This window comes from Uloborus diversus, chromosome 7 (genome assembly GCF_026930045.1).
Source record: "Uloborus diversus isolate 005 chromosome 7, Udiv.v.3.1, whole genome shotgun sequence".
Lineage (NCBI taxonomy): Eukaryota > Metazoa > Arthropoda > Arachnida > Araneae > Uloboridae > Uloborus > Uloborus diversus.
In genome coordinates, this window is record NC_072737.1 from 157,576,291 (window position 1) to 157,590,306 (window position 14,016).

General features: G+C 34.8%; 1 protein-coding gene across 1 annotated transcript; it reads left to right on the forward strand.

Moving 5' to 3' along the window:
* Positions 1-215: 215 nt before the first annotated feature.
* Positions 216-13,516, forward strand: LOC129226956 (hepatic sodium/bile acid cotransporter-like). Its single transcript, XM_054861585.1, is given in 4 exon segments — positions 216-545; positions 547-768; positions 2,231-2,402; positions 12,876-13,516. Coding segments are annotated over 4 exon segments (1,365 nt in total).
* Positions 13,517-14,016: the final 500 nt, after the last annotated feature.

Below are 14,016 nucleotides of genomic sequence, written 5' to 3' on the forward strand. Positions count from 1 at the left end.
ATTTCTGATGCAAAAGGGACGAAAATATCATGAAAGTTCTGCCTCCATCAAACATACTCTCTCCGCTGTTACGTAAACAGGGTTATGAGAGCGAATGTGCTTGTATTTTGTTCTTGTTTCATTCGTTCCGTGGAGAAGTTGCGTGAAAGTTTACGCTCTGCGATTGTCCTATTTCCGACGCAAATTTTGCTGGACATCTTTTTCTGGACATAAACATGTGTCCAGTAGTTCTTCTAGCTCTGCTATTTAGCTTCTTATTGCTACTATTGGAGTTAACTGCTGCTATCAATGTCACCTTTTATCCTGCTGCTGTCAAAAAACTCATGGAAGATGAAGAGCAACGCATTTATTTTTCAATCAACTCGGAGAAATCAGACTCTCACCCTGATGAGAGATTTTATAAAGCTATTTCATATAATCCAGATATAGCTTCTGTGACTAATGAAACTTATTTTAATACGAAAAGTAGCAATGGAACTTTTACTGTACGAGGGAATTTTCTTGGTAAAACTGAGATATTTTTGCAAAAAGTTGTTAATGGTACCTGCGAAAGATAACCCGAAAGACAGCTCGAATTCCTTAAAAGTCAGTGTAGTGCGTCGTGTTAAAGCTATATCACATGCATTTACAGCATCTGTAGCTATTCTTGTATCTTTAAATTACATAAACATGGGCTGCGCTTTGGATTTGTGTGTTGTACAATCTGTTCTTCGTAAACCTATTGCACCCGCAATTGGATTTATTTCTCAATATGCTGCAATGCCTCTGGTGAGAAAATACATTTCTAAACTCTTTGCGTTTTTTATGCAATTTAATTTGTTATGTGTATATATTATTCCACTGTTTTATAATTAGGTTGTTTTACTGTTACATAATGAAATTGTTATACTGTTATATAATTAGGTTATTGTAGTTATATTAATAGATTATTGTACTGTTACATAAATAGGTTTAAAACTGTTATATTTTTGTTATTATACTGTTATATAATTAAGTTATTTGCACTGTTATGTAATTAGGTTATATATACTGTTATATTTAGGTGATTATATTATATAATCTGGTTATTATACTGTTTGTATAATTAGGTTATAGTTACATAGTTTATATTACTGTTATTTTTTATGAAATATATTAAACATGTGCCTGAAATGATATGGTTGTCCAGATAGTTTACTGTGCAGTTTAATACAATTCTTTTCACATTAAGAATAATTTGGACCCTTCAGTTTCTTGTTAAAAGTTTTTCTCTGTAATTCGATTATTATTTTGTAAAGATTACGTGAAAATTTTCCATTATTGGTACAACCTTGATTTGGCTTTGGGAGCTACCTGTTTCTAATAATTACAAACAATTATTTATGAATACATGCATAAGATTCAATGCATATGTATGTACAGGTTCAAACTATGTCAAATAATAATCGTCAAATAATAAGCTGTTTCTGGAACATATGGAGCTGATTTATAGTGAGAAGCAAAAATTAAAGAATTTGTACATTGCACAAATATAAGCAAATATACTGAGAGTTCACTTATGACATCCGGAGACTGCAGTTTTATCCTTGCTATGTACTCATCAACTAGAATATTCTATAACCAAGCCATGGTCGCCCATACGGGGGGCAAGTAAGGGCTCAAGTTCCCCCTTAGAAATAAAAACTTTCTTGCTTTTAGTACTTTTTTCTTTGCAAAAATGAAAAAACATTTATTTTCCAGCCATTAATCAATAAGCTATTTAAAATGTCTAATTTTAATGTAATTCTAATCGGTACTGAAATTGGTTTTCATGGGGAAAATATCCTGTTATACCATGTGAAAAAATATCTGAGTCCCCCCTTAATATTTTGCATATGGGAGCCCATGACCCAAGCTGGAAGCAAATGTACTTCCATTGAAGCCGAGATTACTATTGACTATTCCAGACTGGCAAGTCCATAATAAGGACAAAACTGCAGTCTCTGGATGTCATAACAGGATTAAAGGTATGTGTTTGTTGCAGGGATTTACTGTACTTAAGTTTTAAGGGGGGGGGGGATTCTCAGTTTGCCGGATGATAATTTTGCCGTTTTTTTTTTTTTTTGAATGTGGGTTAACTTTTAGCAGTTTCAAGAAATGAAATTATTGCTTATACATGAATGGTGTAGACAAAATTGTATGCTTTTTATTATTGGTACCTTGAAAGTTTTAATTATGGTGTTTTATAAGGATGTTTTTCTCCTTCCCTCAGGTTGCCTATGGTCTTGCAAGGTTGCTCTTTGATGATGTAATTTTACAGCTGGGGTTGTTCACATTTGGCTGCAGTCCAGGTGGAGGTGCTAGTAATATGTGGACTGTTCTTCTGAATGGCAATCTAAATTTAAGTTTGACTATGACATTTATTAGTAATCTGGCTGCTCTTGGTAAGAAGCACTTTTGTTTATTGTTTTGTTTCTTTTTTGCTGTTCATTAAGATTTATTTTTTTAATTAAAAGTAGTTTATAAAACCGAAGAACATAACAATTGTTTCAGTGCTTTCCCGGAAATTTTTCGAAGGGCACTGCACCCTGCTACTTTTAAATCGGTATTCAATGCACTCTGCCCTCTTTTTTGAATTTTGCCATGTGCCTTCCTTTTCTTTTTGAAGTTTTAACACATATTCATCTCAAAAGAAAAGGTTAAGAAGGTGTTATGTTTCAAAATTCGGAGCTAAAATAAAAATTCCTTCCAATACAAACTTTTATTCGATGTATCATAGTAAGCCTCTGACTTTGAAATAAGTGCGACACTATTATAGCTTAAATAAATAGTATGTTTAATTTACAACGAACATATTAAAACATACTCAACACATCAACAGAAGAACCAAGAAACATTCAATGGCGCGCGCACTGATTGTTGCCATTCTTTTAAAAAAGGTCTTTTTCTCGGCACTGTTGCCACTATCAACGTTCTCCCCCCTTTTTGAGTTAGTTGCTTGACTATTCAATCAAAAATATTCACCAAGTCCACCCTTTGTAGAGCGTTTACCACTCGACCAAGGCAAATTTTTCTAACATCTACAGTTGGTTTTGCCTAAAAATTGTCCTTGTTGTCTGTAGACCTCGTTGGTGATTTAAGTGAAGGAGAAATGTCCAAGAAAGGCTGGACTGGGAGTTCTCTTTCAATTAAGTTCCTGCGAGAATACTCTTTGAATAGGACAGGCCCAGATATTAGATTGAGTCTTTAGTTTAACCGACCATACCTCTCTGTCCTTTCCAGGTATTAATTCGATAAGCTTTGCTAAAGGCCGGTTCAGTCTCTTCTTAAAGTCATCTCCAATCAGAACGATGTCTTCTAATTGTATTCTATTCGCATTTAGGGTTTTCTTTCTGCCTTTGGATGATCAATCCCAAATATTCGTTCCTAAATCTCGATCGAAGTTCTTGTATCATTTTAATGTGAAAGTTTCGAGTTAGAGAAAAGCTCTTTCTGAAATGATTGGCACCTATGGCATCCACATCGGGAACTTGAAAATCGGATCTATCCGATGAAAACATTGCAGGACAAAGTGGAACGAAGTCTTCCATATCTTCAGACAAATAAGTCGATGGATGCGAATTTATTATGCTTTTATATTCACAAATAACTCGTTAGCTCCTCAATGGTTAGAACAGCTTTTCCTAAAGTTCTGCGGAGGAGTTCTTTCACTACACGTACCATCCTTTCCCACCAACCACCCCACCAAGTGGTAGGTGGCAGGAATAATTTGTTGAACCTCCGTTTGCTGAGCTATTTTTTTCCAGTCAAGCTCTGACAAATTGTTGTGTGCTCCGTGAAAGTTTGATCCATTATCGGAGTAAATTGTATATGGTAGCTCTATAAAGAGCACAAGTGTATGAGACTACCCAAACTTTGTCGCCATGTTTCACGAAAAGTGGACCAGCTAAGTGGACTCCAACAACTTTGAATACTGCTGAATCTTCTACTCTGTCAGCAGGCAACGAAACAGGATCAGCAAAAGTAGCCTTGGCTTTGAAATGCTGACACCTAACACATTCATTCACAATGCTTCTTACAGTTTTTCTACCTCTTATTATCCAAAACTGTTCATGGATCACATTTAATAAGATCTGAGTTCTTGTATGACAGTTCATTTTGTGAAAGTGTTAGATCAGCTTTCGGGTAAAAATACATTTATCCGGAAGAGGATAGGTGACTTAAATCTTGATTTGTCGTTATGTTCCGTGATTCGTGTCCTTACTTGAATGATTTTATTTTCAGGGTGATTCTCGGAAAAATGTCCTGTGCGTAACGCTAAGTTTTTTATTTTATTCAAGTAACTATTAATTAAATATGGGATTAACTGTTATACTTTGATAGTATATTAAATCTTGTATTAATCCCGAAAAGTATTATTTTTTGGAGGCTTTGGTTAGCTGCAAAAAATAAAAATCTTAGCATTTTGCATGGGACATTTTTTTTAGAATGGCCATTCATCCTTAAAGACTCCCAAATTAGAAATTGAGCTCATGTCAGGAAAAAATTGAGTTTGTATGACTCGAATGACCACGTGTCTCAGCATTCTCTATCTCGGGTACTGATAAATCACCCCTTTTCCTGACTGCTTTCCCTGATCTTAAATTTTCAGTAAACCTCAAAATCCATGAAACTAATTTAATGATCAAATGAAAATTAGAAAATCTTTTAGCATACCAAGGCATTTCATTTTCAACTAAATTTATATTACATAATCTAATCTTTCTTATTTCTGTAGCTATTTTGGGAGTTTCAGTCTTGGCAATCTCATTTGAAGGCCAACTATAGGATGCTCCATATAACCAGGGAGATATAAGAAGTTGAACCTCCCACCAGTGGGATTTAAGAAGTTGTGAGAGAGGACATCCGCGGGGAATTAAATCTGCCGGGTTCAATTTTCCTGGCATGTGTCTGAATTCACTTCCGGGGAAAAGTCTGTTTGTTTCCTTTACCGTCCTTCCTGTTTAATGCAAAAAACTGACCATTCCCCTCTTTCCCATATCCAGTATAAAGCCACCATAGAATCGCTCCAGAAAACGGTTCTCAAAGCTGGCATGTTAAGTGCCTGTAGAACGGCATAAACTAACCTGGCACTAATTCAGCAAGCCATCAACTCTAACCTTACGATGGTCACTTTTTTTAACGGTGCAACCATTGCCTATGTTTGATCAACTAAATACTCATACCATGTGAGGTTTCAGTTCTAAAAAAATACACATGTGGCAAAGGCCTCCTTGCCTGCATCTATAAAAACATGCATCTCAGTAGCATTGGCGTAAACTAGGGGGGCAAGTGCCCCCCTACTTTTTTGAGCTATGGGCAAAGTATTATTTTGCCCCCTAGTTCTTAAGCAAAGGATTTTTTTAAATTGTTTGTCAAATGATCTATATATTATTTTCAAATGATAATAAAATGTAATTCACATATTATCAATGCAACTGTCATGAATTATATGCAAAAGATGTATCCTTGTCTTCAACCACCAATTAGTAATTTCAACCTATAATTAATCTGTTTTTTAAACTGCACCAAGGCGGCGCAACTGAAGCTCAGAAGAGGCCCGTGTACCTGGATCGCCTAATCCCGAAGTGATAATGAACATCTCCGCCCCCCTCCCCTCACAATACATATAGGCATGTAATCCTAGTTTACTAAATTCAGGTAGTAAACTAGGATTACATGCCCAAAAAAAATGAGTGTTTTCGGAAAAGAGCGGAAATGTTGCTGCAAAATTCCGAAGTTTTTCTTAAAGGGAAATATATTTTTAATCCTTCAAATGGAGTTCGCATGAATAAACAACCAACCATGTAATAGACGGGTCAAAATAGAACAGTGGTACAACCAGAAAGGAAGCTTAAAGCCCGAGCCCCTTAGAATGTTTGAGTTGAATGTTTTTTAAAACTATTCTTTATTATTGATGACAAGACGTCTTTCGAAAACCAAGTAATTTTTAGAAATTAATAGTTATGTTACAGGAAAATCTAAATTTCTTTTAAAAATAAATCTTTGAATAAAAAATATTCAAAAGTAACAGCATATTGATCAGCAATCACCCCCGCCCCCACCACTCCGTCCTATTTTTTCTCGTTTTTTTTTTCCCTTAGTTCGTCTAAAAATAAGAAAGTGATCAAAATGCTGCTCCACCAAAGAGCCCCCTCCCCTTCCCCAGACACACCGGAAGCATTATGGAGCATTTGACATTTCATTTTCAGGTTTCAATTTCGCGAATTTTCCACGGGAAAGCCCCCAATTACCGAACAGCATCGAAAATCACTTAAAATTACGTTTTTGGAGTTTTAAGAAAAATTACTGGCCCTAACGCCCTAATATTACAAAATATGGTCTTACAACCACGTTTTAAGACTTGAATTTCAGAAAATATTCGGACAAGGATCCCTATGTCGCCATCCTCCAATACCATAAGCAGTTTGGTTTTTTAAACTATACTTTAAAATTTTTTAAAAGTGGAATAGCCCCTGATTATAAAACATTGCTTTAGTTTTTAGCACCATAAGTTTAAAAATTTTTACCAGGGAAGAGCTTTAGAACCTCCTTTCCGTAAAATCTTCAACGTTTGTCTAAAATTGCGTTTTTAAACTTCAATGTCGAAAGCAGGGGGAGGAGGAATTGATTTCAACCTATAAAAAAATCGATCGGGGACAATCCTTGAGCTCCATCCGTTACCCTAGCGTAGATAAAATATGGCCTATAATCGCGTTTTTGAAGCTTCAAGTTCTAGAAATTCCGCTGAGAACCCTGTACCTTTGTCACCCTAACATCAACAAAGAAAGTCTAAAATTGCGTTTTTGAAGCTAAAAGTTTCAAAAATTTTCCGGGGGAGAACCCCCGGACACCCCTTTCCTATCAGTTCTAAATTTTTCTTTTCTTTTTCGATGTGCCCCCTCCTCCCCACCCCCCTATTTTTTTTCTGGTTGCGTCACTGAAGAAGAATATTACTTTGGTTCAGGGCATAGGTCACTAATAGCAAGGTGTATGCACTGTACAGATTCTTCATTCCTGGGATCCTGGAAAACAACTTCGGAAAGAGAGAAAAATCATTTCCAAAGTACGGAATTCCTTGAACTTTCTAATTAGTCCATGGAATTATTCGAGAATTAAAACCAACGCAACTAAGAAAACTATATCCGTACTTCAGGATTTCAAAACGTAAGCAAAACTGTTTGGCGCCAGTGATCATGTAAACTATAAGTTCAACAACAATAGAGTATCATCATATTTTTTGGGAAAAAGTGATACTTCTCCGGATATATGTGCGCATTACTCTCTGTACCTCTATTTTGTTTAAACTAAATAACGTACATAGCGTTAAAAGTTATTATGATTTCTTAAATTCATTTATTTTTTGAAAAAGTACATTTTTTTAGAATTTTAGTTGGATGGCAAAATATGAATCAAATAAATTTCCCTTGCAAAAAAAGTTTGCCCCCCTACTTTACGCGGCCAAGTTACGCCTCTGCTCAGTAGAATTGTTTATTTCAACATGACATGGAATTTCTACATCACTCAAAGCTGAAATTTCATTCAACCATTTCTTAAACAACCTTTGAATAATTTTTGGCAAAGGTGCATCCCAGTTCAAATTTAAAGCCCACGGTTTTTTGTAACAAGATTTTAGGAAGCAAGGTGGCCGGACTCAACAACCCAGTTGAATCAAAAAATTTCTGTATTGTCGACAGAATTAACCTTTTAGTAAATTTTGAAATATCATTTGAAGCATCAAAATTTAGGTTACATTTTGACGTACCTTTATTGAGGTCTCAAAAAATCCCAAGTACTTTCGTAACACCTATACTTTTGGAAACAGATTTACAGTTCACGTTACTCTCTCTATTTCTCAAGTTTAAACAACCCTGAGATAAAATATTTTTTGCTTTTTGAACGAAACATTCCTGTTCTTCAACGTGTACGACTCCAGAAACACAGTTATGTACTTAAAATGAAAGTTTCAATTTTTCCGTAAAATCCCGATTTTCAAATGACACATTATCAAGCAAATAAGAAATAGAAGCTGCCAATAAAAATGGACTGGACATAACTCCGAACACAACCCTACAATGCTAGTAGACAACTTCTTCCGATTCCAAAGTGTAGGAAAAAGGCAAAAACGTGATATTCTGTCGTTATGCTTAACTGCAAAAATGCCTTTTCAGTGTCTGAAGAGCGCTATTGGGTAACTTCGGAACCTATCTATGATATCAGGAATTAACTCGAGTAAACTTGGACTTTTATACAGTAAATCATTCAAAAAATACTTACCATAAGCTCTAGTCGACACGTCAAAAACCAGTCTAATTTTTGTTGTTGCACTCTCACTTCTCACAACTGGTCAGTGCGGTAGAAGGTATTTGATATAAACATCACTAACTTTCTCAATTATATTTAATTTTTCCCAATCCTGAAAAATTTCTAGATATTCCCTAAGAAATAATTTATCTTGTCAGGGGTCTGGCCAGAGGATATTTGGGTCCGTTAACGGACCCTTCACAAAAATCCGATCAACCAAAACGGACCTTTCACAAAATTCCGATCAAACAAAACGGACCTTTCACAAAATCCCGATCCAACAAAACGGACCCTTCACAAAATTCTGATAAACAAGATCGGATCTGTCAAATTGTTTATTGAAAGAGCAAATCTGAAAGCAAAATAACGCATATTTCTGTGTATAAACCGATAATTTTTGGAACCTTTTTTTAAGTCAAATTAGAGGGATCAGCTTATACAAAATCGGCTAATTTTGAAGAAAAAAAAAAATCGGCACTTTTGGAATGCTCCTGCAAGCGATAAATAATGGCTACTGCCAAATAAATATAATGGTTCTTTGTTTTATCACAGCTAATTAGCAGCGGTGTTTTTGTAAACTTTTCTGAAAAGGCATTGGTAAGCACTTTTCTCCGCTCATGATTTAATAAACAATAATAATATATATCTGCGAAATGAACTTAGAACTGCAAAGGGATAGTAATGGTGAGGAAAAAATATGATCGCTTCAGATAGGGTTACCAACTTCAAAATTATCACCACTTAGCATCTGGCGTTGAACCTTTATAATGACTTGATTAGAAAATATTCTCATCATTTTGCCAGCTTGTCAATATTTGCGTTTTTACGGTGCGGTGCGATGTTTGATTCTTATTTTGGGAGAAAATTATATGGATTTTGATTTTTCGATGCTAACAAGGATGATTAACTTTAAATAAACTTTTTTAATTACCATTTTTTTTTTCTTTAGATGTCTACATTTTGAAAAATGCAATCTTTTAACATCCGATATGAGAATCACATTTTGTTCTTTTTTCAAGCTAACTTCGCTTTATTAGGATTCAAATAAATGAAAAGTCTCTTTATTTCTGTTAGAACTCTCATTTCAAGTTTTTAAAGCAAAATTCCATTTTCTGTTATGAGTCAAAACTTAAAATGCTAAATAGATGGTTTATTTTATTTTATTTTTTGGGTCAACTGTGTCCACAGATATTAATGATATGTTTATTATAGGACTCTAAAATGCAATTTTAAAATTATTTTATCAAAAATATTTCTTTTACATGCTGTTTTTATACTTTTGATGCCTTCACTTTGAGAATTGCGATCTCTTTGCATCCGCTATGGGAATCCGATTTTTCGAATTTTTAATGATTATTACGCTTTGTTAAGAGGTAAACAATTGAAATATCTTTTTATTTTTGTTAAAATCACGGAATTTAGAAGTTTTAAACCAAATTCTGTGCTTTTTAAGAGTGTCTTGGGTCAAAAAGTTGAATGCTGAACCCTATTCTGAATTTAATTTATTTATATTTTTGTTACAATTATTTTAAGTACTGTATAGAAATATATCTAGTATAATTTAACATAATGTAGAATGGTAGATAAATATTGATGCTTGAAAGAGCGATGCCCCCCCCCCCCCGCCAAATATAAAAAAAAAATCCAGAATGATTTTCTTGACATAGAAGAGGAAAACACTCAACTTTAAGTTTAATTGATGCAGTTTGTGCCATCTCTAAATTCTAAAATTTCGTTTTAACAATTTTTTTTTTTTTTTTTTTTTGCGAAATTTTTTGATTTTTCACAAAATTAATTCATTTTTCACAAAATTATTTGATTTTTCACAAAAAACGGACCCAGTGAAAAATCCTGGACAGACCCCTGCTTGTGCTCGTTGGCCCATTTGCTTGAGCTTCTCTAAAGTAATACAAATACAAATACAAATGTGACGACCAGCAACAGGCTCTGGGCCCATTTAGGCTGGTCCTAGTCAATTAATTAGACCCCAATGAAGATCAATGGCCCTCTTAAAGCTATCCACCCCCTTGCTCATTACCGTCTCTTCCGGTAACTATTCCAAGTGCCCACGACCCTGCTAAAGTAGTAGTTTTTCCTGATTTCCAAGTTAGCCTGAGATTTAAATAGCTTAAAACAATGACCCCTTGTCCTGCTTTCCCCACAAAAATTTAATCCATTTACATCTTTCATTTTGATAAATTTAAATAACTGAATCATGTCCCCTCTGACTCTCCTTTGCTCCAGGCTATACATGTTAAGCCTATTAAGTCTGGTATCATAATCTAAATCTGAGAGTCCCCTTACTAATTTAGTTACCCTTCTTTGAACCCTTTCCAATGCAGAAATATCTTTCTTCAGATAAGGCGACCAAAACTGAACAGCGTACTCCAAATGAGGTCTTACTAAACTCCTATATAAAGGCAGAAGAACTTTCTTAGATTTGTTTGAAATAGATCTATTGATAAACCCAAGCATTCTGTTGGCTTTGTTACTAGCAATACTGCACTGTTGACTAAACTTGAAGTCCTGATTTATTAAGATACCCAGATCCATAACATTTTCTGCCTGATTTATGACTGAACCCTGTAAATGATATCTCATACGCTTATTTCCATGACCTAAGTGTAGCACTTGACATTTCCCTACATTAACTGCCATACCCCATTTATCTGCCCACTTCGTAATATGATTTAAATCCTCTTGAAGCTGATTTACTTGTTCTTCATTTTCGACAATCCCCATAACTTTTACATCATCAGCAAAACAATTCATGCTTCCAGAAATATTTTCATTGATGTCATTCATAAATATAATAAACAAAAGAGGCCCTAAAACTGATCCCTGAGGAACCCCACTTAAAACATCACTCCAATTAGAATGATTTCCTCTCACAACTACTCTTTGCTTCCTACCAGTGAGCCAATTTCTAACCCAAAGTAAAGTTTTTCCTCCTATTCCTATGTCAGCTAACTTGCTGAGAAGAGCAACATGCGGTACCTTGCCAAAAGCTTTTTGAAAATCAATATAAACAACATCCACACATTTTTTTGTTATCTAAAGCTGAGGTAACCTTGTCGTAGAAATGCAATAAATTAGTAGTACAGGATTTACCTTTCCTGAAACCATACTGCAAACTAGTCAACAGACTATTAGTCTCTAAGAACTTCATGATCTTAATTTTGATCAAAGTTTCGAAAATCTTACAAATCACCGAAGTCAAACTTACAGGTCTATAATTCCCAGCAATACCTTTAGACCCCTTCTTGAAGAGTGGCGTTATGTTAGCCAGCTTCCAGTCCTCTGGCACCGTCCCCGAGTTATAAGAAGCATTGAAAATAATCAAAATAACATCCACTAATTCACCTGCACATTCAACTAAAATTTTTGGATAAATATTATCTGGTCTTGGAGCTTTAGTTGCTTTAATCTTTTTCAAATAAAATAAGACCTCCTCCCCTGAAAATACAAAATCCTCAAGCTGTATAATAGCTTGTGTCTTGTTAGTGTCAACTGTTGAGATACAGTTATCGTTAAACACACTGGAAAAAAAAGTTATTTAGAACATTTGCAATATCCCTATAGTTTTGGATTAAATTTCCATACTCATCAACCAAAGGCCCAATTTGACTGTTTCGAGCTTTCCCAGAATTAGCGTAAGCAAAAAACCTCTTAGGGTTCCCATCAATGTCATCTGCCAGCCTTTGCTCCAATTCCCTTTTCTGAATCCGTCCCAAATACTTAAAATTTCGCCTTGCCTTACCATACTGGAGCCTCTCCGCACTCTGACCAGTTTCTTTAAACTTACGAAAAGTGGCTTGCTTATAATTAAGAGCTTCTTTAGTCTCCCTGGAGAACCACATGGGCCAAATAAAGTTCTGGTGTGGTTCTGGGTGGTGTGCCCAAATAAAGAAATTAGTTCTTTATTAGACCGTAATTTTTTTATGTCAGATTTAAAAGGTAACCGGACCTCATACCTACCATCAGGCAATATTTTCAAATTATTTTTAAAATCTTCTACTACCTGTGTGTGCTTTAACATATTTCCATCACATTCTATTGGGTCTGAAATCCCTATCGATTCTAAAGACCCTCTATGTTTCGTGTATGACATTTTCAGATTTTTTTTTTCAGCTTTGACCAATCTTGTTCCCAAATACATGTTTGATGCTTGAGCTTAATTCAGTGATAAGATAGAAAATATAATTATGTACAGATAGTTCTTTATTTTATCCAAGTCTCGCACATATTATAATTGATTCCGTTTCACCCGTTTAGTTTTGTTTCATTTTTTCAAAAAAAAAAACTCCATCTATTCTAAACACTTTCAAAATGCATTATAAACAATGTACAGTGAAATCGCCTTGCAAACTAATACCAATACGATGAAATTTCCAGTTCAATAAAATGAATGTTTAGTTACAATTGAATTTCGATTACATTGCTTGAATTCTATTACAATGAAATTCCCATTACAATGAACAAAATTTGGTCCCTTGAAGTTAGTTGTAACAAGATTTCACTGGAATTTAAAACACATGTCATAACTTTGATTTATTGCAATTTTATGCTTACAGGTATGATGCCTCTTTGGTTATTCACATTGGGACGTAGTTTATTTTCTGAAATCGCTACCGAAGTGCCTGTGAAAAATATTTTGCTATCTCTAGTTTCAATGCTTATCCCACTTGGAATTGGATTATGCTTTCAAAAGTGGCTACCAAGAGTTGCGAGATTCTGTCGTCGTATACTTGCTCCTGTTTCCGTCTTCATGATACTGTTCATCATAGCCTTTGGCACCTATGCCAACCTCTACATGTTCAAACTCTTCACTTGGAGGATAGTAGTTGCTGCCAGTGCCAACGTTTGGCTCGGTTTTCTCTTCGGAACCATCATCTCCAAAGCATTTGACCTCTCACTTCCAGACATCATCACGGTTGCGGTTGAAACCGGAGTCCAGAATACCGGAATAGCCATCGTGTTGCTCGGATTTTCACTGGGGCAACCGGAGGCGGACCTTGCTGCAGTTGTTCCTGTTGCGGCTTCTATCATGACCCCATTCCCTCTCCTTTGTGTTTATTTATTTCTAAGGGTCAGGAATTTATATTTTCCTACCATACAAGAATCGCGTTTATACGTTATGGATGATGAGGAGGAGAAGAAAACTCTTCCGTCATTAGATAGTTCGAGTTCTGTGATGTCTTCTAAAGTTTTGTGATTGCAGATAAATTGAAGGCTATTTGTGACTTATAGGTTTAGAAATTATTTTTTTTTAGCGAGCTATATTTGAGAGACGAATTTCTCGTGGAAAGGTAAAAAAAGCATTGTATATGCGTAGTGAGATAAATAACAGAAGTTGAAAGCTATTGTTTTCATTATTTTGATAGCAAAAATGGAATCAATATATGTTCTATTTTTGCTGTAAAAAAAAAAAAAATATCCATTTTTATGTTTAAACTGAAATAAAATGCGCCAAATTCAATGCAGAGTTTAATATTTCATTTTTTTTTTTCAATCTTATGTGCATTTAAAGACATGTATGTTTAGTAACTTATTGATTATCTAAATTGCACTCTAAGAATTTTTTGCTTATAAATTATGGAAAATTCACAAATGTACTAAAGCTCGATTATTTTTCAAAGACCTTATATATTTGCTGTATGTATGCAGTTGAACTCGCTTAATATGAACAGTGTTAATACAAAATCATGGATGAAA